Raw genomic sequence first — 24,170 nt, 5'->3', positions numbered from 1 at the left:
CTTCTGTCCATGACAGAACTCCCTTGTCCTTGTCAGGATCATGGCTCTAGATACTGGTGACTCATATTTTCTGGGCCTTTCCCTTTGTATTTCTGCTTTCTCTTCTTTTCATTGTATTCCTGGGGAAATTGGCTGCTCTGGGCTTTGCTGTAAATTGCCTGAGGCCTTTACACTTTACACCCAAGAGCTTTGTAAGGAGGACTGTACAACACTCCCCTTGGGACACCGGGGTGAGGGGCCACAGGACCCTTGCTGAGAGCATCCACAAGATCCCCATGATCTGAGATTCCCAAGACTCTGCACTTGGGGAAACCTGAGTAAGTCATGCCAGAGAACCACTCACCTGGTCACTTGGTTATACTTTGGAGGCAGATTTACTGTGGTGTCACCTGAAGCTTGGAACAGGCTTGTAATTGGGGTATGCCTTATTCCGAAGAAACAGGCCAGGCGTCTAATGGATGGTGAGTAGCTTTAGGAATGATGAAGCTCTTCCCCTCAGAGGGTGGAGAGAATTGGGCTGAGGATTCATACTGGGAGAAGGTGAGAGACAGAGAGGAGGCATGGCACCATGGCTCTCTCTCTGTCTCTCAGCTCACTGATCTTCCAGGCTAAGGGCGGAGTAACAGATACGTTCTGGCCATGAATGATGATGATTCACTTTTCAGAGGGTGGAAGAGTGACTCTGGCCAAAGGGAAGGAAGTCTTAGGGGCTGGGAAGGTGGACAGAGTAAGAACAGATGCCCCAGCCTTCGCAGAAAGGAGAGCAGGGCATTTGGCCTCAGTCTCTGTGGGGGGACATTTGTTCAAGAGGAGAGCACTCTCAGTCAAGGTTGGGAGTCTCTGCCCTTTGTGACCTGGGTGACCTTGAACCGCTCACTTTCCTTCTGGCTTCAGGTTCTTCATCTATCAAATGAGGGAGGGGTTGGACGGGGTGGTTTCCGAGATCCCTGCCAGCTCCAGAATTAGGGCTCTAGGAATGTCCAACTCTGAATTCCTCGGTCGTTTTATTTTATTTTTAGGCTGTGCTATTTGATTTGCTTTTCTATTTTTAATGGTATTTTTTTCCAATTACATGTAAAGAAAATCTTTAACATTCATTTTTTTAAAAATTTTGAGCTCCAAATTATCTCCCTCCCTCCTTTACCACCCCCTTCCTGAGGTGGTAAGCATTTTGATATAGGCCGTGTGTGTACAGTCATGTAAAACATGTTTCCGCATTAGTCATGTTGTGAAAGACGCGGCCAAAAGAACCACGAAAAAATAAAGTGAAAAAAGCCTGCTTCGGTGTGCATTCCCTCTCTTCTCTGGAGGTGGCAGCATTTTGCATCAGAAGTCCTTTGGAATGGTCCTGGCTCGGGGTGTTGCTGAGAAGAGCTAAGCCGTTCCCTTGATCTTTGTTACAATGTTGCTCTTACTGTGTACATTGTTCTCCTGGTTCTGCTCGCTTCACATTCCTGGAAGTCTTCCCAGCTTTTTCAGAAACTGTCCTGCTTTTCATTTCTTAGAGCACAGTAGTGTTCCACCATATACCACAGCTTGTTCAGCCATTCCTCAGTGTCCAGTTCTTGGCCACCACAGCAAGAGCTGCTGTACATATCTTTGCATGTGGGGGCCCTTTTTACTTTTTGATCATCTCTTTGGGATACAGACCTGGCAGTGGCATTACTGGTATTGCACAGTTTTATGGCCCCTTGGACATAGTTCCAAATTGCTCTCTAGATTGGTTGGATCAGTTCACAACTCTGCCAACAATGCTTCAGTACCAGCTTAGATTTTAAGAAGAAGCATAGAGACAGGGAGCCAAGAGTAGGAGACAGAATGATTGCAGGGAGGTGCATGACTCTGGAGGCAAAGCTTTGGCCAGAATCTGACGCTAGAGTGGGGAGAACAGCACCACATCCATCTTCTGTCACTTTTGTCTTTTTTTCTACCAAAGAAAATCACCTTCATACTTGGAAAAAGAGGCAGGATTCATGAAGAGGAGATCCCACCGCAGGGCACATCAGCAGGGCTATGGTTAGGAAGCCCCTAAGCAGGCCTTGCCAGCCTCTAGTCTGGGAGCTAGGCAGACATGGTGGTAGCTGAGGTATTCTGTACCCAGATGCCTCCAGGGAGGCTGCTAGGAAGAGACAGTGCAGGAGAGGGGCAGGGGGAGGTTAGGGACCACTTCTGCCGTGAGTGTAACAGACCTGAATGTCTCAGCAGACAAAGACTACGAAAGAGGGCTGTGAGCTGGGGGCACAGAGTCTACTTTAACCCTCCAGAACTTGCTGTTGCTCTTGTGTGTGTTTTTAAGCATTTTTTGATGCTCCTTTTTCCTTAGCATCCCTTCCTGCATGACTCCCCTCCCCTACCGTAAACACCCTCTTCTAGTGAATACATGTGTCAAGCAGAACAGAGCGATCCATCTGTTGTGTCTGGGAAAAGGTATGTTTTATTCTGTACATGTGATCTACCACCTCTGCCAAGTAGCAAAAGGCTTCATCCTCAGTCTTCTGAAATCACCACTGGTCCTTGCATTGATCAAAGTTCTGAAGCCTTGCAGGGCTGTTTTTCTTCACTCTGTGCTAGTTGCTCTGTAAATGCTTTTCGTGGTTTACCCATGCTTCTCTGAATCTGTCATTTTCATTATTTCTTATTGCACAGGAATATTCCATGGCATTCATAAACCATCATTTTTAAAGCCATTTTCCTATTAACGTGCACCCATTTGGTTTGCAGGTCAATGCAATGATAAAAGTTCTGCTATATTTTTGTACATAAGGGTTCTCTCTGTCATGCGAGACAGTTTTCTTTAGCAGATGTCTTGACAGTCACAGAATTGTCTGAAAGCTGTAAGATACTGTTTTATTTGTTTGCTGATCACAGAAAATAAAGACAAAAGGAGGGTTTGACTCCTGTAGTTGACAAAGCATCTCATCTACCTCTTAGATGTTAAAAGTACACACGGTCCTTGGATAGCTCCAGTCACAGCAATGACCTGGTTCGTTAGTCTGCGGATGATTAATGTCAAGCTATGAGACAGGAGATGCTTTCCCAAGGTGCTTCTCGCTGCTGTGTAAACATTCCAGATGCACCAGGGTCTCTGCCTAGATGGGGAAGCCTCAGGGGGGTGAGTGTGACGGTGCTGACCCTCCATCCCCAGAACGTTTTCTCAGAGAGGTCCATGGCTACTCCAAAGAAATCACTGTAGCTTCCTCTACGTTCACAGTACCTGAACAGAAAAGGGATGCATGGTTCCTGCATGGAGGAACCACATTATGGCATGTACTTGTAGTATGTACTCATATACATTCCTGTTTAGACCTGAGCTGGACTCAGACTTCCCCTGGCCGGCATTTGGAAAATTGTCCAGAGCTCCTGTGATACCAAGCTGCTACCTGGAAACAAGACCAAAAAACCACAGATAGTCTTCTAATCATGTGTGCAAGTAAAAATTGTCGGTGACCTAAAGGCAGTGGGAAACTGTCAGCTGACTTACACTTAATTTGTGGTATTAAAGCCCTTCTTAAGGACATGGCCAGAGTTGGCTGTGTAAGGAAATTTAGTGGTAACAGCCAGCCCAAACTCTGCTATGTTAACTTGACAATGTTTAAAAAAACAAGTCTTTGCGTATGTTCAGTAGATCCCCTAAGCAGAGTTTCTAGGAGAACACAGACAAGAATTTCATGAGCTAATAATTCGATCAGAAATTCAGCAGTGGAAAAGGCCCCATATCATATACCAGCCTCATGTAATCCAAATCATGCTTGAGAAAGAATTGTTAGGAAGAAATTTCCTAATATAATTAATCATACTTAATTTCACTGGATCATATCAGAAGGAGATGCATCCTAAACCACAAGATTATATCATCCAGGAAGCAGGAAAGGCCTTGGTTGAGGTATTGTCTCCACTGTGCACTAAAAACCTCACGCAACCTAACCCAGAAGGACAGCTCTCTCTTTCAGTGTCCAAGAGTGTCTACGAACCCAAGGGCTGCTCCAGCTGATGACATAGATCGTAGAAGCTTTCCCAGTCAGTCTGGGAGAAGAGCTATGGGACTCTTCTCCTGCCACCATGTCTCATGATTCTAAGAATGTTCGTGCTAAGGGCTTCAAGTTACTCTAAGGAAAAGCAACAAAACTATTGGATTTTATTAATGACATGATGACTGGTTTAGAAAATCATAGAGGATCAGCAAAAAAGGTGTTTGAAAAGGTTACTTCTCTATAAAGTAAGAGTATGTACATCAACCTTGAACATCAATAGCATCTCTATGTAATGTTAGCAGAGTCAAGGAGAAAGGAGTATTAAGGGCAATCCCAATGCCTAAAATTTTGCTTTAAGCAATAAAGACTAACTTAAATAGAGAGATAATTAGCATGCCTGGCTGAATCATAACAGGATAATAAAAATGACTGTCACCTACATTAATTTATGGGCGTGGTGCTTTAGCAATTAAATGACCTACATAATACTTTACAGAGCTAGACACTGTCGCCTCCTGGAGAGATTCACAGGCCTCCAAGTCCCAGCTAAACTTGCACCCTCTACAGCAAGCCTTTCTTGACCCTTCTACAGGCCAGTGCCTTCCTCCAGCTCTGTTGGTCATCCTTAGTTACCCAGTGTGCATCAGATCTAGACTTCTGTATCTCAGATTATGTTGTCAAGCAGTAATCATCAAAACTCTTTAACGCTAGTTTAAAAAAATAGAAAAGTAGCTGAATGGAACAGACTAAAGAAAGAAGAATCATGAACAATTGAATTCAGTAACTCTGAGACCAATAAACATGAAATTCAACCTAAAGTTATTTGGTGGATAGATATGTTGGGAAGTGTAGGCAATATAAAAATAAAGGTTACCAATAAAATTTATATACAAAATTTTGGACTGAATAAATGTCTTCATTTTATCTGTTCAGTTAAAAACTGATTGTAGCTTATGCAACAACATTTACGGCAACAAACAAGGTGGTTGAGACTTTTCATGAATGATTTGATTTTCTCCAATTTAAATCAACCTCAGTGCAAACATGGCTTTGGGAAAGGTTCATGAAAGATGTACCATGAATCAGGAGCAAGAAGCCAAGACTTCGAACATGAGACAGTGTGGCTGCCTCACACCTGTAGTTCATTAATACTTGGAGAAGAGAGAGGCAAGAGGCAACAGTTTTGGCAGGCACCTGATAATATAAAAATCAAATGATGATATAATGCAAAAAGTCTGATTTCTAGTGAGAAAATCACTTCCGAATCAGCTGTCTCTATACAGTTAGACCACTTACGTCTTAGAGCAAAGGTCAAAATCAATATCAAACTAGAGTAAATGAAGTAAAAAGATAGGTCATGTAAATAAGGATTTCAACATGACCTATTTAAATAAACCACTGACACCAAGAAATCAGAAATGGATAATTGAGCACATTGATATAGACTTATTTTTCCCTAAGGAGGTTTGATGAATGAAAGTCCATCTCCACAACAAGGTGAACCAGATGAACTTAGGAAACACCTTAGCCTGAATCTGCCCTTGATCTCCTTGTCAAGAGTAGCACCAGTATATAAACTGGTAATAAGATCTCCAGAGAAAGAGAGTGAAAGGTCATAGACAACATTGCTGCAGAAAACAAGGAGCAGTGGTACGTGGTTTGCTGAAAGTTTGGTGAGAGACACAAGCATCCATCCTAAGTACTTTTTGGGACTAAACTGGAGGAACAAGGAACAGATGGAAAATGGAAAAGACCTGTTGAGATTTCAGAAGCAAACGGTCTTTTCCTAGTAGAGTTACTATGTCTGTCTTCAGTGTCACAGAACCCAGTGTGCTGGGGAAAAATTTAAATGTCAATAAAGGGAATTTTAAAAGCATGGAATCTCAAAAATGAAAACAAATTGGGAAAGGAAGAGGGTCTAGCAGCTCTGGATCTCAATCCATGACACAAGGCAGTACTCATTCATACTGTTTGATACTGGTTAAGTAACTGAAAAGTTGTCCAGGGGAACAGATTAGGTACATAAGGCCCAGAAACAATTGAACATAATAGCATGAAGTTTAAAAGAAAAACACCTGGAAAGGGCACCATCTACTGGGGTGAGGGCTCACTGTTTGACAGAAACCCCTTCGAAAAATGGAAGGCTCGCCGAGGAGAAATCAGCTTTGGAGTGGCATCAGATCATGGCCTATAATATTTAAAAGATGGAAGACCTATACTTCAAAGGTCATTATTACAAGCAGACTAAAGGAGCAGGTAAGAAGAAAGCTTTGAAAACCTAAGTGATAGAGGGGATCATCAATGACAGATTTTGATTTAATAAAATTTTTGCGTGGAAAATCATTATAAGAATTAGAGCAAACTGTTTAACCAGGGAACAGTCTTTGCACCACGTGGGAATTGCTACAAAGAATGAGTTCCATTCTCAGTAAACGGTCAGTGGATGGGAGCAGGCAATTTTTTTTTTTAATCAGGATTTTTATTTTTAGTTTACAACGCTCAGATTGATTTCCAGATGTTCTTTCTCCCCCTCCCCCCACCTCCCCCAGATGGCATGGAATCCCATATATCTTCTAGATACAACTTTGCATTAAACTTATTTGCACAACAGTCAAGTTGTAAAGACAAATTATGACCAATGGAATGAATCCTGAGAAAGAAGGAACAGAAACAAAAAAAAATAAAAACAAAAGAAAAAAAGCAAATAATTTGCCTCAATCTGCATTCATACTCCATAGTTCTCTCTCTGGATGTAGCTAGTTCTCTCCTTTGGAGCTGTCTTTGAGCCTTGTATCACTGAGGAGAGCCAAGTCTATCAGGGTTAGTCATCACAGAATCCGTACATCTGTGGTTGTGTATAATGTTCTCGTAGTTCTGCTCCCCTCAGCATTATATCATGTAAGTTTTTCCAGGTTATTATGAAGTCCGTATCTTCTCCATTTCTTATAGCACAATAGTATTCCATTACCTTCATATACCACAACTTGTTCAGCTATTCCCCAATTGATGGGCATCCCCTTGATTTCCAATTCTTTGCTACTACAGAAAGAGCCGCTGTAAGTACTTTTGTGCATATGGGTCCTTTTCCTGCTTGTATGATCTCTTTGGGATATAGCCCTAGAAGTGGCATTGCTGGGTCAAAAGGTATGCACATTTTTATAGCCCTTTGGACATAGTTCCAAATTGCTCTCCAGAATGGAGAGTTCACAACTCCACCAGCAATGTAATAGTGTTCCAGTTTTCCCACATCCTCTCCAGTATTTATCATTTTCCTGTTTTGTCATGATAGCCAATCTGACAGGAGAGATGTGGTACCTAAGAGTTGTTTTGATTTGAATTTTTCTGATCAATAGTGATTTAGAACATTTTTCCATATGCCTATACATATCTTTAATTTCTTCCTCTGAAAATTGCCTGTTCATATCCTTTGACCATTTCTCAATTGGGGAATGACTTGTATTCCTATAAATTTGACTCAGTTCCTTGTATATTTTAGAGATGAGGCCTTTATCAGAGACACTGGTTGTGAAGATTTTCTCCCAGTTTTCTCCTTCCTGCCTAATCTTTGTTGCATTGGCTTTTTTATACAAAAACTTTTCAATTTAAAATAATCAAAATTATCCATTTTGCCTTTTGTAGTGTTCTCTATCTCTTGTGTCATGAATTCTTTCCTTTCCCATAAATCTGATAGGTAAACTATTCCTTGCTGTCCCTAATTGCTTATAGTATCAGCCTTTACTCCTAAATCATGAACCCATTTTGACTTTATTTTGGTATATGGTGTAAGATATTGGTCTATGCCCACTTTCTGCCCTGCCATTTTCCAATTTTCCCAGCAGTTTTTGTGAAATAGTGAATTCTTATCCCAGAAGCTGGATTCTTTGGGTTTATCAAAGAGTAGATGGCTATAGTCGTTGACTACTGCATCTTGTGTACCGAAACTATTCCACTGATCTACCACTCTGTTTCTTAGCTAGTACCAAGTAGTTTTGATGACTACTGCTTTATAGTACAGTTTAATATCTAGTATGGTTAGGCTACCTTCCCTAGCATTTCTATCAATAATTCCCTAGATATTCTAGACCTCTTGTTCTTCCAGATGAGTTTTGTTACTATTTTATCCAGCTCTGTTAAATACTTTTTTGGTAGTTCGACTGGTATGGCGCTGAATAAATAAATTAATTTAGGTAAAATTGTCATTTTTATTAGCTCACCCTAACCATGAGCAGCTGATATTTTTCCATTTATTATTTAGATCTGACTTTATTTGTGTGAAAAGTGTTTCATAATTATATTCATATAGGCCCTGGGTTTGTCTTGGGAGGTAGAATCCCAAATATTTTATAGTGTCTACGGTAACTTTGAATGGAATTTCTCTTTCTATCCCTTGCTGTTGGGATTTGTTAGTAATGTATAGGAATGCCGAGGATTTATGTGGGTTTATTTTATATCCTGCAACTTTGATAAAGTTTATTATTTCAAGTAGCTTTTTACTTGATTCTCTAGGATTCTCTAAGTAAATCATCATATCATCTGCAAAAAGTGATAATTTAGTTTCTTCTTTGCCAATTCTAATTCCTTCAATTTCCTTTTCTTCTCATTGCTAGAGCTAACATTTCTAGTACTGAACTGAATGATAGGGATGATAATGGACATCCTTGTTTCACCCCTGATCTTATTGGGAATGCATCTAGCTTATCCCCTTTACAAATAATGCTTGTTGATGGTTTTAGGTAGATGCTATTTATAATTTTAAGGAAGGCTGCATTTATTCCTATGCTTTCTAGTGTTTTTAATAGGAATGGTTGTATTTTGTCAAAGACTTTTTCTGCATCTATTGAGATGATCATATGGTTTCTGCTAGTTTTTTGTTGATATGATCAATTATGCTGATAGTTTTCCTAATGTTGAACCAGCCTTGTGTTCCTGGAATAAATCCTACCTGGTCATAGTGTATTATTCTCATGATAAGTTGCTGCAATCTTTTTGCTAATATTTTATTTAACATTTTTGCCTGAATATTTATTAGGAAAATTGGTCTATAATTTTCTTTCTCTTTTTTGACTCTTCCTGGTTTGGGTATTAGTACCATATTTGTCTCATAAAAAGAATTTGGTAAGACTTCTTCTTCATTTGTTTTCCCAAATAGTCTATAAAGTATAGGAATTAATTGGCCTTTAAATGTTTGATAGAATTCACATGTAAAACCATCTGGTCCTAGAGATTTTTCCTAGGGAGTTCATTGATGGCTTGCTCAATTTCTTTTTCTGAGATGTGGTTATTTAGGTATTTTACTTCCTCTTCTATTAACCTGGGCAATTTATATTTTTGTAAATATTTATCCATATCCCTAAGGTTATCAAATTTATGGGCATACAATTGGGCAAAATAATTCCTAATTATTGTTTTAATTTCCTCTTCATTGGAGGTGAATTCACCCTTTTCATTTTTGATTCTGGTAATTTGGTTTTCTTCTTTTTTTTTAATCAAATTAACCAAAGATTTATCAATTTTATTGGTTTTTTCATAAAACCAGTTCTTGGTTTTATTTATTAATTTAATAGTTTTCTTGATTTCAATTTTATTAATCTCTCCTTTGATTTTCAGTATTTCTAATTTAGTATTTAATTGGGGATTTTCAATTTGTTCTTTTTCTAGCTTTTTCATTTGCATGCCCAAATCATTGATCTCTTCATGTAAGCATTTAGAGATATAAAACTTCCCCTAAGAAGTACTTTTGCTGTGTCCCATAAGTTTTGGTATGTTGTCTCATTATTGTCATTCTCTTGAATGAAATTATTAATTCTTTCTCTGATTTGTTCTTTGGCCCACTCATTCTTTAGAATTAGATTATTTAGTTTCCAATCAATTTTTAGTTTATTTTTCCATGGTTCTTTATTACAAATAATTTTTATTGCATCATGATCTGAAAAAGATGCTTTGACTACTTTTGCCTTTCTTCTCTGGATTGTGCGGTTTTTATTCCCTAGTACATAGTCGGTTTTTGAGTATGTGCCATGCACTGCTGAGAAAAAAGTATATTCCTTTTTATCCCCATTCAGTTTCCTCCAGAGGTCTATCATATCTGCCTTTTCTAAAATTCTGTTTACCTCCTTAACTTCTTTCTTGTTTATTTTGAATGTAGATTTATCAAGTTCAGAGAGGGGGAGGTCGAGGTCCCCCATTATTACAGTTTTGCTGTGTATTTCTTCCTGTAACTCCCTTAACCTCTCCTCTAAGAATTTGCATGCTATACCACTTGGTGCATATATGTTAAATAATGATATTGCTTCATTGTTTATGGTGCCTTCTAGCAGGATATAGTGTCCTTCCTTATCTCTTTTAATTAGACCTATCTTTGCTTTTGCTTTGTTTGAGATTAGGAATGCTACCCCTCCTTTTTTTACTTTAGCTGAAGCACAATTTATTCTACTCCAGCCTCCCTCTTGATTCCCCTCCCTTATTTTTACCTTTTTCCCCTTGCTACTTCTTCCCTCCCTTCTGACCACCCCCTTCCCTTTTCTTTCCCCTTTCCCCTCCTACTGCCTGTAGGACAAGTTTGATTTCTTTACTTATCAGGGTATGTTATTCCCTTCTTGAGCCAAATCTGATGATAGTGAAGCTCAAATACTGTTCTTCTCCCTCCCTTCTTTTCCTCTACTATACTATGTTCTGTGCCTCCTCTTCTGATGCAGTTTACCCTTTTCTACTACCTCTTTACTTCTTCTCCCAGAACCGTCTCTTTATATCTCTTAATTATATTTTTTATCATTATATCAGTTATTTTACAGTAGCACCCACAGACTATGTATATCCCTTGCAATTGTCATAATAAGTATACTGTTCTCAAGATTGATATTATATACACAGACACAGACACAGACACAGACACACACACACACATACATATATATATAAAATAATCCTATATAAGGATGTAACTAGCCTTATTGATTAACTGGGGGCTTCCCCCCCATTTACCTTTTTATGTCTCTCTTGACTTTTTTATTCGGAGATCACATTTTCCATTGATTTCTGGCATTTTCATCAGGAAGGTCTGGAATTCCCTTATTTCATTGAATGGCCATCTCCTTGCCTGGAAAATTGTGCTCAGTTTTGCTGGGTAGTTGATCCTTGGCTGTAGTCCAAGCTCCTTTGCCTTTCAAAACATCATATTCTAATTTCTTCTGTCATTTAATGTAGAAGCTGAAAGATCCTGCATGATCCTGACTATAGTTCAGTGTTATTTGAATTGTTTCTTTCTAGCTGCTTGCAGTATTTTCTCCTTGACCTGGTAGTTCTGGAATTTGGCTACCATATTCCTCGGAGTTTTCAATTTGGGATCTCTTTTCAGGGGGGGATCAGTTGATTCTTTCGATGACCGTTTTACCCTCTAGTTCTAGAACCTCAGGGCAGTTTTCCTTAAGGATTTCATGGAAGATACTGGCCAGGCTCTTTTTTTCATCATGGCTTTCAGGTAGACCAGTAATTCTTAGACTGTTTCTCCTGGATCTGTTTTCCAGGTCAGTTGTTTTTCCAATCACATATTTTATGTTTTCTTCTATTTTTTCATTCCTTAGATTTTGTTTGACTGATTCTTGATGTCTCATAGAGTCATTAGCTTCTACTTGCCCACATCTAATTTTTAACGTACTGTTTTTTCCTTTAGATTCTCTATCTCCTTTTCCATTTGGTTGATTTTACTTTTCAATGAGACATTTTCTACATTTGTATTGTGATTCTTCTTAACCATTTTGCCGATTTTGCTTTTAAAAATTTGTTTCCATCCGTGAATTTTTTTTTCCATTTTTTTCTTTTACCTCCCTAATTCGGTTTTTAAAGTCCTCCTTAAGGTCTTCCAGGAATGCTTTTTCGTCTGGAAGCCACTTTTTTTTTTCAAATTCTTAATTTAATTTATTTAATATATTTAGTTTTCAGCATTGATTTCCCCATTTCTACCCTCCCCCCACTCCAAGATGGCATATATTCTGGTTGCCCTGTTCCCCAGTCAGCCCTCCCTTCTGTCACCCCACTCCCCTCCCATCCTCTTTTCCCTTCCTTTCTTGTAGGGCAAGATAAATTTCTATGCCCCATTGCCTGTGTATCTTATTTCCTAATTGCATGCAAAATTTTTTTTTCGTACATCTGCTTTTAAAACTGAGTTCCAAATTCTCTCCCCTCTTCCCTCCCCACCCACCCTCCCTAAGAAGGCAAGCAATTCAACGTAGGCCACATGTGTATCATTATGCAAAACCCTTCCACAATACTCATGTTGTGAAAGACTAACTATATTTTGCTCATCCTATCCTATCCCCTTTTATCCAGTTTTCTCTCTTGACCCTGTCCTTTTCAAAAGTGTTTGTTTTTGATTACATCCTCCCCCTATCTGCCCTCCCTTCTATCATTCCCCCTTCTTTATCTCCTTCTTCCTTTCCTGTAGGGTGAGATACCCAATTGAGTGTGTATGTTATTCCCTCCTCAGGTCAATTCCGATGAGAGCACTATTCGCTCATTCCCCTTCGCCTGCCCCCTCTTCCCTCCCAACAGAACTGTTTTATCTTCCCACTTTCATGTGAGATAATTTACCCCATTCTATCTTTCCCTTTCTCCCTCTCTCAATATATTCCTCTCTCATCCCTTTTTTTTTTTTTAGATAGCATCCCTTCATAGTCAACTCACCTTGTGCCTTCTGTCTATATATATGTATATTCCCTTCAACTACCCTAATACTGTAAAAGGTCTCATGAGTTACAAATATCATCTTTCCATGTTGGAATGTAAACAAAACAGTTCAACTTTAGTAAGTCCCTTATGATTTCTCTTTCTGGATTACCTTTTCATGCTTCTCTTGATTCTTGTATTTGAAAGTCAAATTTCCTATTCAGCTCTTGTCTTTTCACTGAGAAAGCTTGAAAGTCCTCTATTTTGTTGAAAATCCATATTTTGCCTTGGAGCATGATACTAAGTTTTCCTGGGTAGGTGATTCTTGGTTTCAATTCTAGCTCCGTTGACTTTTGGAGTATCATCTTCCAAGCCCTTCAGTCCCTTAATGTAGAAGCTGCTAGATCTTGTGTTATCCTGATTGTGTTTCCACAGAGCTCAAATTGTTTCTTTCTGGCTTCTTGCAGCATTTTCTCCTTGATCTGGGAGCTCTGGAATTTGGTGACAATATTCCTAGGAGTTTTCTTTTGGGGATCTTTTTCAAGAGGCAATCAGAGGATTCTTTCAATTTCTATTTTACCCTCTGGCTCTAGAATATCAGGGCAGTTCTCCTGGATAATTTCTTGAAAGATGATATATAGGCTCTTTTTGTGATCATGTCTTTCAGGTAGTCCAATAAATTTTAAATTATCTCTCCTAGATCTATTTTCTCGGTCAGTTGTTTTTCCAGTGAGATGTTTCATGTTGTCTTCCATTTTTTCATTCCTTGTTTCTGTTTTATAATATCTTCATTTCTCATAAAGTTACTAGCTTCCCCTTGCTCCAGTCTAATTTTTAAGGTAGTATTTTCTTCAGTGGTCTTTTGGACCTCCTTTTCATTTGCGTAATTCTGCCTTTCAAGGTATTCTTCTCCTCATTGGCTTTTTGGAGCTCTTTTGCCATTTGAGTTAGTCTATTTTTTAAGGTGTTATTTTCTTCAGTATTTTTTTAAGTCTCCTTTAGCAAGTCATTGAGTTGTTTTTCATGATTTTCTTGCATCACTCTCGTTTCTCTTCCCATTTTCTCCTCTACTTTCCTAACTTGCTTTTCCAAATCTCTTTTGAGCTCTTCCATGGCCTGATCCCAATTCATATTTTTCTTGGAGTCTTTTGATGTAGGCTCTTTGACTTTGTTGACTTCTTCCTGCTGTATGTTTTTGTCTTCTTTGTCACCAAAAGAAAGATTTCAAAGTCAGAGTCTGAATCTGAGTCTGTTTTTGCTGCCTGGCCATGTTCCCAGCCAACTACTTGACCCTTGATTTTTCCTTCGAGGTATAACTGCTTGTAGAGTAGAGAGTGCTTTGTCCCAAGCTTGAGGGGCTGCTCTGTTGTTTTCAGAGCTATTTTTGCACAGCAAGCTCTGCCACACCAGCTCTTCTCCTCCCCCAAGAACGACCAACCCATACCGGGATTCAGATCTAAGCAGGCTCTGCACACCCTCTCTTATCCACCACTTAATTCCTCCCACCAGGTGAGCCTGGGGCCAGAAGCAACAGCAGCTGTAATTTTATAGCTACACCTCTTCCGGTGCCCCCAGGGTTGTGGCCAAACTGCCAACTACTTTCACTCTGTCCCCCACAGTTTTTCCCACTAACCTTCTCTATTGTCTCTGGTGTTTGTGGGTTGAGAAGTCTGGTAACTACCACAGCTCACTGATTCAGGGCTCTAGGGCCTGTTCCACCCAGCTCCTGGTCTGGTTGGTCTGGGCACAGCCCACGCTGGGCTCTGCTCCCCTCTGCTCTCAGCTTTGTGCGATAGACCCTACCCAGCGACCATCCAGGCTGTCCTGGCCCGGAGCCCTGCTTCCCTCTGCTATTCTCTGGGTTCTGCCGTTCTAGAATTTGTTCAGAGCCATTTTTCATCAGTGTTTGGAAGGTCCTGGGGGAGAGCCCTAGGCAAGTCCCTGCTTTCCAGTTGCCATCTTGGACCCCTCTCCCAGCTTCTAAAGTGGATCTCTGTTTTTGAGGCTTAGGGGGCTCTGTCCCAAGTTTCTTTTGTTGGAGTCTGTGGGCCTGCTCACTGGCTTTATGTTCTATGTCCTCCAGTTTCGTGAGGTATGGGAGAGGGGTTGTCTGACTACTGGGAGTCTCCTCTTCCCCAGAACTGCTCTACAGCAAGGGTGGTCTCAGCTGTTGTCTGTGCTGGTATATGCCACTTCCCCTGGCTATGCAAAGCCACGTCTGGGGTCTTGGTGTTGATGTTTGTTAGCTCCACCCCGTGGGGCTCAGTTACACTTATTTTGCTGAGGGGAGGGCTGCTGGATAAGAGAGGGTGTGCTATCTCTTCCTGCACTAGTCTCCTTCTACCACCACAAGAAGGGCCCTCTCCCCATCTTCTCTCGGTACTGAAGCCCCACTTCTGGCTCCTCTGTTTCTTCTGAGGTATATTCTCTTGGTTTATTCAAGGGAGGGATGAGAGCTGTTTTACTTGGACATCATGGCTCCTGGAAGTTCAAGAAGGCGAGTTTAAAACCTTTAGACTGTGGGTTGGAGGCCTCCGGGCCAGCTGCTCCTGCAGCCACAGGTTCTGTGCTGGTGTCTCCCATAGCTCCGACAGACTCCTGCCCTGGGCTGAGAGGCCTGGGGCTGGATTGCGGCCGTAGCCAGTACTTCCACTTGACTCACCCAGTGACCTCCCAGTCCAGTGGGCTGTCTGGATTCCCCTGCTGTTCGTGGTCATTTTGGTCTGGTGCCCTTCTGCATGCCTGGCGCTCCTGCCCCTCTCAGTCTAATAGTGGCTTCTAACTCTCTCAGATCTGCTCAGATTCACTTTTTTAGATGTATCTGACAGAATTTGTGAGAGAGCTCCAGTAATTCCTGCCTTTCGCAGCGCCATCTTGGCTCTGCCCCCGAGCAGGCAATTCTTAATTAAGAAAAATTAACTGTGATCAAGGACATGGAAATTCTGCTCATCATTGTTCAGAAGATAAATCCAGGTGAAGAGAACGCTGGTACTGCAGTGTTGACAAGAAAGGGAGATGGCGTCTGTTGAAGAGGGGGAGCTTTGGGTTGCTCTGGCCCTTCTGAAAAGCTGTTGGGGCCATATTCTTCAAATCCTCAAATTGCATACTTTTTGATTCAATGATACTGTGGACCCAAAGCAGTCAAAGAAAGGAACAAAGGACCCCTATATACAAAAATATTCCTCACAGCCTAGTTTTTGTCCTAGCAAAGTGGGTTCAAGTCAATTGGAGTATGGCTGAACAAGTTATGATACATGAGTGATGAAATATTATTATGCCTTGAGAAATGAAATGGGGAGATTTATATGAACTGATAAAAAGTAAAGGGAGAAGAATCAGGAGAATAATTTACGCAATGACAACAGTAACTCAGCCTTACCCGCTCTTGCCCACATGATGAGGAAGCACCCTTCCCTCCTCCTGGCCAACAAGCGATAGCCTTTCAGAGGTACAGAAGGAGACCTGAGTTTTCAGTCATGACCCATGTGTGCATTTGTTTTGCATGGCTGCCCATTAAAGGAGAGTTTCAGGGTGTTTAGAGTGAGTAGTTAAGGCTAATGAATTAAAAGCTGGAAGCCAGAAGAGAAATAAGAGACACAGAAGACAGCAAAGGAGGTTCAGAAGTGATCATGGGTAATCTGTGTTGTTTTGGGACAAGCAGCTTCATGTACCATCACCAGAGGCCCTCACTTGGAGGGGAGAGGGGTGGGCCTTAGGTCCAGAAGAAGAGAGGCTAGCAGAGGCCTGGACAAAATGTTGGACCTTGTTACCCCCAAAATGACCTATTTTCTTCTCTCTGAGAAGTTCTTAGGAAGGTAATCTACCAGACGCTGAGATGGGGATAACAGCAGCCTTTCGTAAGCACTATTCCATTGCAAACCAAATTACTCACACAAGTGAATAAAAAGTGCAGTTGATATCTAGAGGAAAGCATCACCTTAACTGCTGTATTCCAGCAAAGTATTCCTGCAGGTCTTTCGTGCCAAAGTCATGTAAGATTCCCTGAAAGACACTGATAGAAAGACCTTTTTCTGATGACCTTGTGAATGTTACTATTAAATGAGATACTTAGCTCTGTGCTTCCCAGGTGTTTTACTGCTGTTGGGTAACATCTCCACCGCAAGATCCAATTGGACTAGGGATTCTCTAAAGAAAGTCTTTTCCTCCAGTGTGCTGGTAACCAAAAATGGGCTCCTTAGCACTTAGTTCAGCAAGTGCCCTTGAAAAGTTGGGCTTTTGTTTGCTTTGATTAATTCAGTGTATTTCATTGAGTCTTACTAAGTGCTGATCCCCAGGCCCAGACCCCTATTAGGTGTAAAACCTTAGTGGGTGTGGATTGGCAACTAAGGTGGGGCCCAAGGTGGGGCTAACTCCAGGGAAGGCCTAGTTTACATGTCTGGGAGAGCAGAGCCTCTTTGTGATGATTCTAGGTCACAGTGGGTGAGTCGCATGTGTGACTCACCCCTGATGCTGAAAAAGATATAAAAACCAGGGGGTGGCTGTTTGTTCTTTGGAGCTCTTTGATCCAGCAGTGGTGGCACGTGACTCTGGGCCAGCCCTTGTTCTGAGCTCCCGGGCTGAACCTAGATGTTGGTAACCATGAGTTGTATTGGGTCTGTCTGTTGATGTTTGTACGTTGTTTGTATTTTGTTCTGAAGTTCAGGGTGCTGGCTTTTTCCCCTGAACTAAGTGAATGCTGTCTGTATGCTGGATTAAAGTAAGCTTGCCAACCCCTTCACCTTGCCTTCCTTAGTTAAGCAGATCAAAAGAACCTGTGCTGTTGGCAGCTTTCTGGGTGCTGGCTGTGGGTGGATCTTACACCCCCACAGAAGCTACTAGCTGGATTGTTGAAACATCCAGATGTGCCTGTTCACAGAGAATAGGAGAGAAGAGAGAGCTCTCAGCCAAAGGCTTACTTTTCAGAAACATGAGGCAAGATCTTTAGCAGACAGGGTTCCCGAGTGGTGTCATTTTGGCCATCTGAGCACAAAGGACAATAACCAGACTGAGGATGAAGAAGTAAAGGGCATTTGACAAGACTGTCCAAATACAGTGACTATCCTCTGATGCTCGGTGACTGAAATAGTTTGGGAAAGAGCAAGATTTTGGGAAGATTTCAGGAAGAAGCTGTGGAATAGAAGACTGGTGGACTGTACAGAAGCTCCATCCTAGCCTCTCTAGCATGAGGAATTAGCAGGGGCTCGGTGTCTGAGCACCAGACATACCAGAGAATGCAGTGGGCTTCTCTAGATATGGGAGCTCTCCCCCATGCAGTTAGTCTGTGAACTGTCAGATGAGCTATGATGAAAACTTGTAACAAACAATAGAGAAGAGTCAAGGAGAAAAAAGAAAACAGAAAATTAATCTCTGTTATTCAACCAAGCCACTCAGCATCAGAATTTGGAACTGGGCCATGAAGATGACCCCAACATTGATGGAAGCCATTACACCAGGACAAATTAAGAGCCCAGATAGATAGTGCCTTGGTCAGTAAACATTTGACTTGGCTGCCCGACACCAGTTTAGAAAATAAACCTGTTTGTCAAATCTTACCAAGAAGCCCAGTGGCCAATTAGGAGGAGTCTCATCCCCTGGAGACAGAAGTGGTAAAATATCTTACTAAGCAAAATCACTCCAAGGACATTCAGGGTTACAAACAGAAGAAGAGTGCAGGCCCTCCCTGTTGGCCCTCCCCGGCCTCTCCTTGCTTGGGGTACTTGGAGAAGAAGGAGAAATGACACAAAAGGGAAGAGACGACCTGGACCTGACTAGGTCAGTCATATCTCGAGAAGACCCACTTCTCATCTGTCCACGCAAGAGACTTCTCCAGGGAGACCCTAACAACTAGTAGTCTGGCGGAGGCAGGGAAGGACTCGTGTGGGATTCTGGGAGGTAGAAGTCACTCCAGGAATGAAGAGTGAACTGTGCTAAGATGTGGAGATGGGGGACCGCTGGATCCAGGGCTTGGGAAGCCTTTGAATGCTGAGCACAGGGGTTGAGTACTTCAGCCCAGAGGTGACAGGCAGTCACTAAAGTTTATTGAGCAGCAGAGGAATTGGCCCCTCACTTTAGGCAGGGAGACCAAAGAAGAGGCTGTTGCCATGCCTGAGCTGGGGGGTAGTGTGGGGGGTGGCTGTGCAAGTGGAAAGCAAGGGACAGATGGGCAAAGGAGGGGCGGAGGCAAGTGTGACTCTAAGGTGACAAGCCTGGGAAGTTGGAAAGATGGCAGGACCCTCCACGGAAATGAGAAGTTGGACAGAGGGTGATTTTGGGGGCTAAAGTGATGAGTTCTAGTTCCAAACTGAAGGAATTCTAGTCAGTCAACAAGCATTTATGAAGCACTTACTGTGTGCCAGACAAGGTATTAAGAAGTGGAGCCCAAGTGACAGGTAAAAGCCGTCCTTATGCTCCAGAGACTCATGGGGTGAACAGGGGAGACAGCGTGTCCATTTCCAGAGATGATAGAACAGATAGAAGGTGATCTTAGAGGGAAGGTGCTTTCCCCAGGAGGCCGGGCAGGGTCTTCTCTAGTGGTGGCAGGATTGGAGTGGGAGCTTGAAGGAACCAGGGAATGGAGGAGGCGGAGGTAGAGAGGAGAGCCCTGGCATGGGGCACAATGTGAGTTGGCCCTTTGGGGTGGCAGGACCAGATTGTTCCTGAGGTTTGTGTTGGGAAAGCTTAGGAAGGTTGGGGGTTGAAATGCAGCTGCCTCCCAGCAGAGAGAACATGTGGGTCCCCAACTTTGCACTGTGACTGTTGTGGTGGCTTTAGCCAGTGATGTGAATCAGTAATCTAAGAGGAAGTGGAGATGTTCTGTCAGACGAATGTTAAGTGCTGGGATTCAGTCTGGGCATTTAAGGTTAAGGTTAGAGTGAGGTTTTTAAGCCAGGAAGTGACACACTTTGTCACACACACACACCCACACACAAACACACACACACACACATGCACACATGCACACACGCACACATGCAGTCTGGTCAGAAGCCTCAGGGAGTTGGGTTCAGTTAAGCGGCCTTTGCATCTACTTCCCTTCTTCCTCTCCCCCCCCCTCCTTTTCTTTTTCCTTCTCTCCCAAAATGAAGAGGACCCCACTATCAAGTACTTTACAATCTACTTGGGGAAAATGGCAGCCACTCAGGCATATCCTTATAGAATGAATAAAAAAGAATTTGGGGGGGACGGAGGGGTCTGGAGGGACTTTTTGGAGGCAACTGCATTTGAATGGGTTTTGAAAGGAACTAGAGATTGTACAAAGATCAGAGTTGTCTATAGAGGTGTGATTGATGCCTCTGTGGGTGTAGGAGTGGGGAGGGGTGTTAGCTCATGAGCAGGGCCCAGGATGGAACCCTCAGGGGCTCCCAGGACTGGGGAGTATGGTGATCCACCAAAGGCCCCTGGGGAAAGCCTAGAGAACAAGGAGCAGAGACCAGGGATGGAAGGGAGCCCAGGGAAAGCTGAGGCTCTGGGTGGGTTGGCCATCACTTATAAATGGGTCTTAAAAGAGAAGCGCCAGGGAATGGAAAAGGGCTGGGGAACCTGTGGCATGAGGCCATGTATGGCCCTCTAGGTCTTCACATACGGCCCTTTGACTGAGTCCAAGCTTCACAGAACAAATCCTTTTATGAAGAGGCTTTGTTCTGTGACGTAGGGACTCAGTCAAACGGCTGCATTTGACCTAGAGGGCCACACATAGCCTCAAGGCCGCAGGTTCCCCAGTCTTGGACTGGACCATAGGGTTTCACAGTCACAGAATGCAGCCACTGGGTCCATTGAATAGTTAAGAGATTCACAGTGACTGTCCCTTGGGCTGCTCCAAGCATTGAGTGCATGCAGACCATGAATGGTATATAGACAGCCCAGCCCCGCTCACAGCCACCCTCCAGCTTCCTCTTGGAGCCTCCATTGCCCGCGGGGCTGCCTTCAAGGCCGGCTCAGCCCATGACTGTCTTCCCCCCTCTTGTCTCTTAGGTGCTGTCCTAGCCCAGTGCCTGGAATACAGTAAGCACCTAATAGATGCTCAATTTCGCTAGGAGTTTGGTAGTCAAAGTGAGGAGAGAGAGCTGTAGGAGACGTTAGGGATTGGCAGGCACAAAGGAGGTCGGGTCATACTTGACAGTAACAGGGCAAGAAGTGGGAAAAGGTTGGGAGCCAGGGCCCAAGAGAGGCGATCATGGGAGCCTAGAACAGGGAGCTCTTTGGTGGACAAGGGCGAGCAAATCAGGTAGAACCAGAGTGGCTGCTTTGGCACCTGCAGATGAGCCAGAGGGTGGTACCACTGCAGCCCCTCCCATCCCCCAAGATTAGAGGACTCAGGTTTGTGTGGGCCTGGGCATCATGGCACAGAAGGGACATGGGTGACGTGTCCTGGGCTTGGAGAGACCTTTCCCAAGGGCGGCTATTGATATCCTCCTCTTCTTGTCTCTTCCTTTGGCCAGAAAATCTGAAAAGCCTTTTTTTTGCGAGGACATAATCATAAACCCCCACTTCCCATGTAGACGGTACAGTGGAGGAGGGAAGGTAGATGCTGAGTGCAGCCAGGGCTCCCTGGGAAGTCTTCCCCTAGAAAGCCTTAGCATATGCCCACCCCAGAGAGGAGGCAAGCCTCCAGGCCCAGGTGCTCCAGTGCTTGGGGTGCCTTAGCCTTCGCTAACCCACTGGGAAGTATCAGGGTCAAAGGCAGGGCTCACCACTATCTCACACCTGGATCCTGGGAAGTAGAACTGAAAATAAAGAGGCCAAGGGCCTCTGAGAGGAAGTGGCGTGTCCTCTTTACTGTCCCAGACTGGGTGTGGTGTGGCGGCTTGGTGTGGCCATAGTGGGTTCAGGACTCGATTTTGCCCTTCCTGCCGGCTCCCTGTGGGGTTAGCTTTCAGAAAGCTGTCTCCGGCCATCTCGTGCATGTTATAATACAAATTGGGCCCAGGTAATTACAGAAATGGAAAAGCAGGGTGTGATGTGAAAACCCCAGCATCTGCTGGGTTTTCCCAGAAAACCTTCTCTCTTCTTCCCAAAACAAGAGTGATGTGTTTTTTTGCCTTCTGAGAATTGCGTCTGGGCTTTTTAGTCTTGGAGTTACTACATGCAGCTCCTGAAGAAATAGAGAGGAAAGTTCGGGATTTCATGGTTATTTTCTAAATGGGCTAACATAAACCTCAAGACTGGATTTCAGATGATGGTGAGCGTGTCCCAGCAGTGACTGATGCTTGTGGCTGGTTTGGAGTTCTCATGTAAAGCCTGCCCAGGAGCACAAAAAAAGGGCCTGAACCGAAAGCTGGGAGCTCTCAAATGTGACCAGCACAGATGGGATCTGTGTGGGTAGAGAGGGTCTGGGAGTGGGAGAGCCCAGGGGTCCTCCGTGTTTCCCCTGGAGGGGTGAGGGGCGCCCATGACTGGTTTGGGGAGCTGGGGCCAGTGAAAGGATCCTTGGACTTCCTCTGGGAGGGGGAAGCTTCAGCTCATGGGAATTGGCTGCTGCCCTCCATTGCAAGACTACAGATCCCAGGGTGAATTTTCCGATTCCTGGTGAGCAGGAGGGGCTGGAGCTTCCCAGTGAGGTTGGTTATTGTGGGGCCCGGCACACTGTAGGTGCTCACTCCCTTCCCCTCCTCCTGCGCTGTGCTGTGCTGTCTGTCTGTGACCGGGGGCAGCACCACTCTGTCTTTGTTCTCTTTATCTCAAGGCTTTGATTTTTCTCTGTTGGCTTTGCCCAGCCTCTAGGCACTTCTCATGGGTGTGCAAGCATGGTGTGGTGGTCCATGGGCCCAGCCATGTGAAGCTTCTTCTGGCCCTGATGTACTCAGTCTTGTTGAGATCAAAGCAAATATGTAAAATGACTTTTTTTTTTTTAACAGTATGCAAGTGTTGAGAAAAATGGCGAATTTTTTATGTCTCCAAATGACTTTATCAACCGGTACCTGAATATTTTTGGAGATTGTCAGCCCAACCCTGAGACTGTGGAGCTCCTCGGAAGCGTGGTGGACCAGACCAAGGATGGGTATGTTGAGTCTCAGTTTCATTGGGAAACGTGCTCAAAGAATCTTTTCCTGTTGAAGAGGCTGGGAAAAGTTATTTTTTTCACCTTGAAAGGACTTTTCTCTATTAATAATTGAGTTATTTTAAAGGAGATCCATTATGCTTTCCTCAGTTGTCATGTCAGGAACAGCTCTGACAAATGAAGTGACTTTTCTGATGACAGTCCTCGGTTCTCTCCAAGCTCCCGTACTGCAGGTGCAGATTTTGGCCTCTTCATGCCCCTTCTGCCATCTGGCTCTCCTGTATCCCTGTCCTCCCCCTCATTGCTGGTTGCCCAGGCTGGGCAGAGTGGGCAAGCCCCTTGCTCCCTCCCCTTTCCACCACCTCTCCTCCTTGGAGGCCCAGCTCCTGGAGAGAGCCCAGGGCATATCTGCGCTCAGTCTTCCTGTGTACCCCAGCACTGCCCTTGTCCTTGGGGATGACAGCTGACCTGTTGGTCTTTCCCCAAATACCCCCACTTCTTCACTCCTGCCACCTGAACTTTCCTCCTCACCTCAGCTCCACCCAGGGAGGAATGCACCCTTGATTTTGTTGTGGATGCCCCAGCCTTCCACCTCTATGGCCCAGAGCCCTGGTATTCCTGGATCTGGCCTGTATTTCTCCTTCCTGCATTTTTCACAGAGACTCACCCCTCCTCCTCTCCCAGGCACTCAGCCCCTTTCCCTTGTTCTGCCCTCTGAGCCAGCCAGGCTGTTGCCCCTCCAGTGGGCCCTTTCCCTTTCCCTCTGATCCCTTTCTTCCCACCAAGCATTTGTTAAGTGCCTTTTGCGTGCAGGACACTGCTAAGAATACAAGCTGAAACAGAAAGGTCATCCCTGCCCTCTGGGAGCTTCCATCCAATGCAGAAGGTGCTGAAAAGAAGGGAGCTGAGGAGGAAGGAAAGAGAGATGTCTTGATCAGAGAGAGAGCATGGCCCCAAGGATGTGAGAGCCTCAATTAGGAGCTGCCTCTTCAGACAGCCTCGGCACCTCCCTCCTCCTCCCGAGATGACCCTTTTGGATTTTCGACCCCTCTCCCTGGGCTCTGACCCCATCCCTCCTGTCTCTTATGGGACCTCGGCCCCTTGGCATCCCCACTTTTTTCAGACTCCTTTAGGAATGCTTTTACAAGGCCAAAGTTTAGAAAATAAGTATGATCTGTGTTAAGTTGCCAGGATGGAGTCAGCAGGAGTTTTGGGATAACTGGTGTCAATAGAACTTTGTAACCATATAACAGGGATAACTTAGAAGATAAGCATATAAGACAATATCATCATTCCCCCCCTCAAAGGAATGAGGCTCAAAATCTTGGTGTAAGGGGCAAAGGTCTTGTCCTCCATAGCTTCTTCCTGCTGAAATTGGACATAGAGCTGTCCCTGCTCCAAGAGGTCAAGAGTCCTATTCAAGAGGTCAGTTCTTTAGCAAGCTGGCGTCTGGAACTTGGTTGACTCCAGGTCCAGGGATGACACATCACAGTCATGGGCATGTCCAGAGGTGACATCCAAACACATCAGAGTGTCATCTG

The 24,170-nt window shown here is 43.7% G+C and overlaps 1 protein-coding gene across 1 annotated transcript in view; it reads left to right on the top strand.

Annotated features, from left to right (window-relative positions):
• SLC25A13 (solute carrier family 25 member 13) overlaps nt 1-24,170 on the top strand; it is a 105,672-nt gene that overhangs the window by 9,765 nt on the left and 71,737 nt on the right. The window contains exon 3 of the mRNA XM_036759762.1: nt 22,487-22,629. Coding sequence (XP_036615657.1) covers nt 22,487-22,629 — 143 coding nt within the window. The remainder of the gene's footprint in view (nt 1-22,486; nt 22,630-24,170) is intronic.

This window comes from Trichosurus vulpecula, chromosome 5 (genome assembly GCF_011100635.1).
Source record: "Trichosurus vulpecula isolate mTriVul1 chromosome 5, mTriVul1.pri, whole genome shotgun sequence".
Lineage (NCBI taxonomy): Eukaryota > Metazoa > Chordata > Mammalia > Diprotodontia > Phalangeridae > Trichosurus > Trichosurus vulpecula.
The sequence above is the reverse complement of the archived record's forward strand: the minus strand, read 5'-3'. Positions and strand labels throughout refer to the sequence as shown.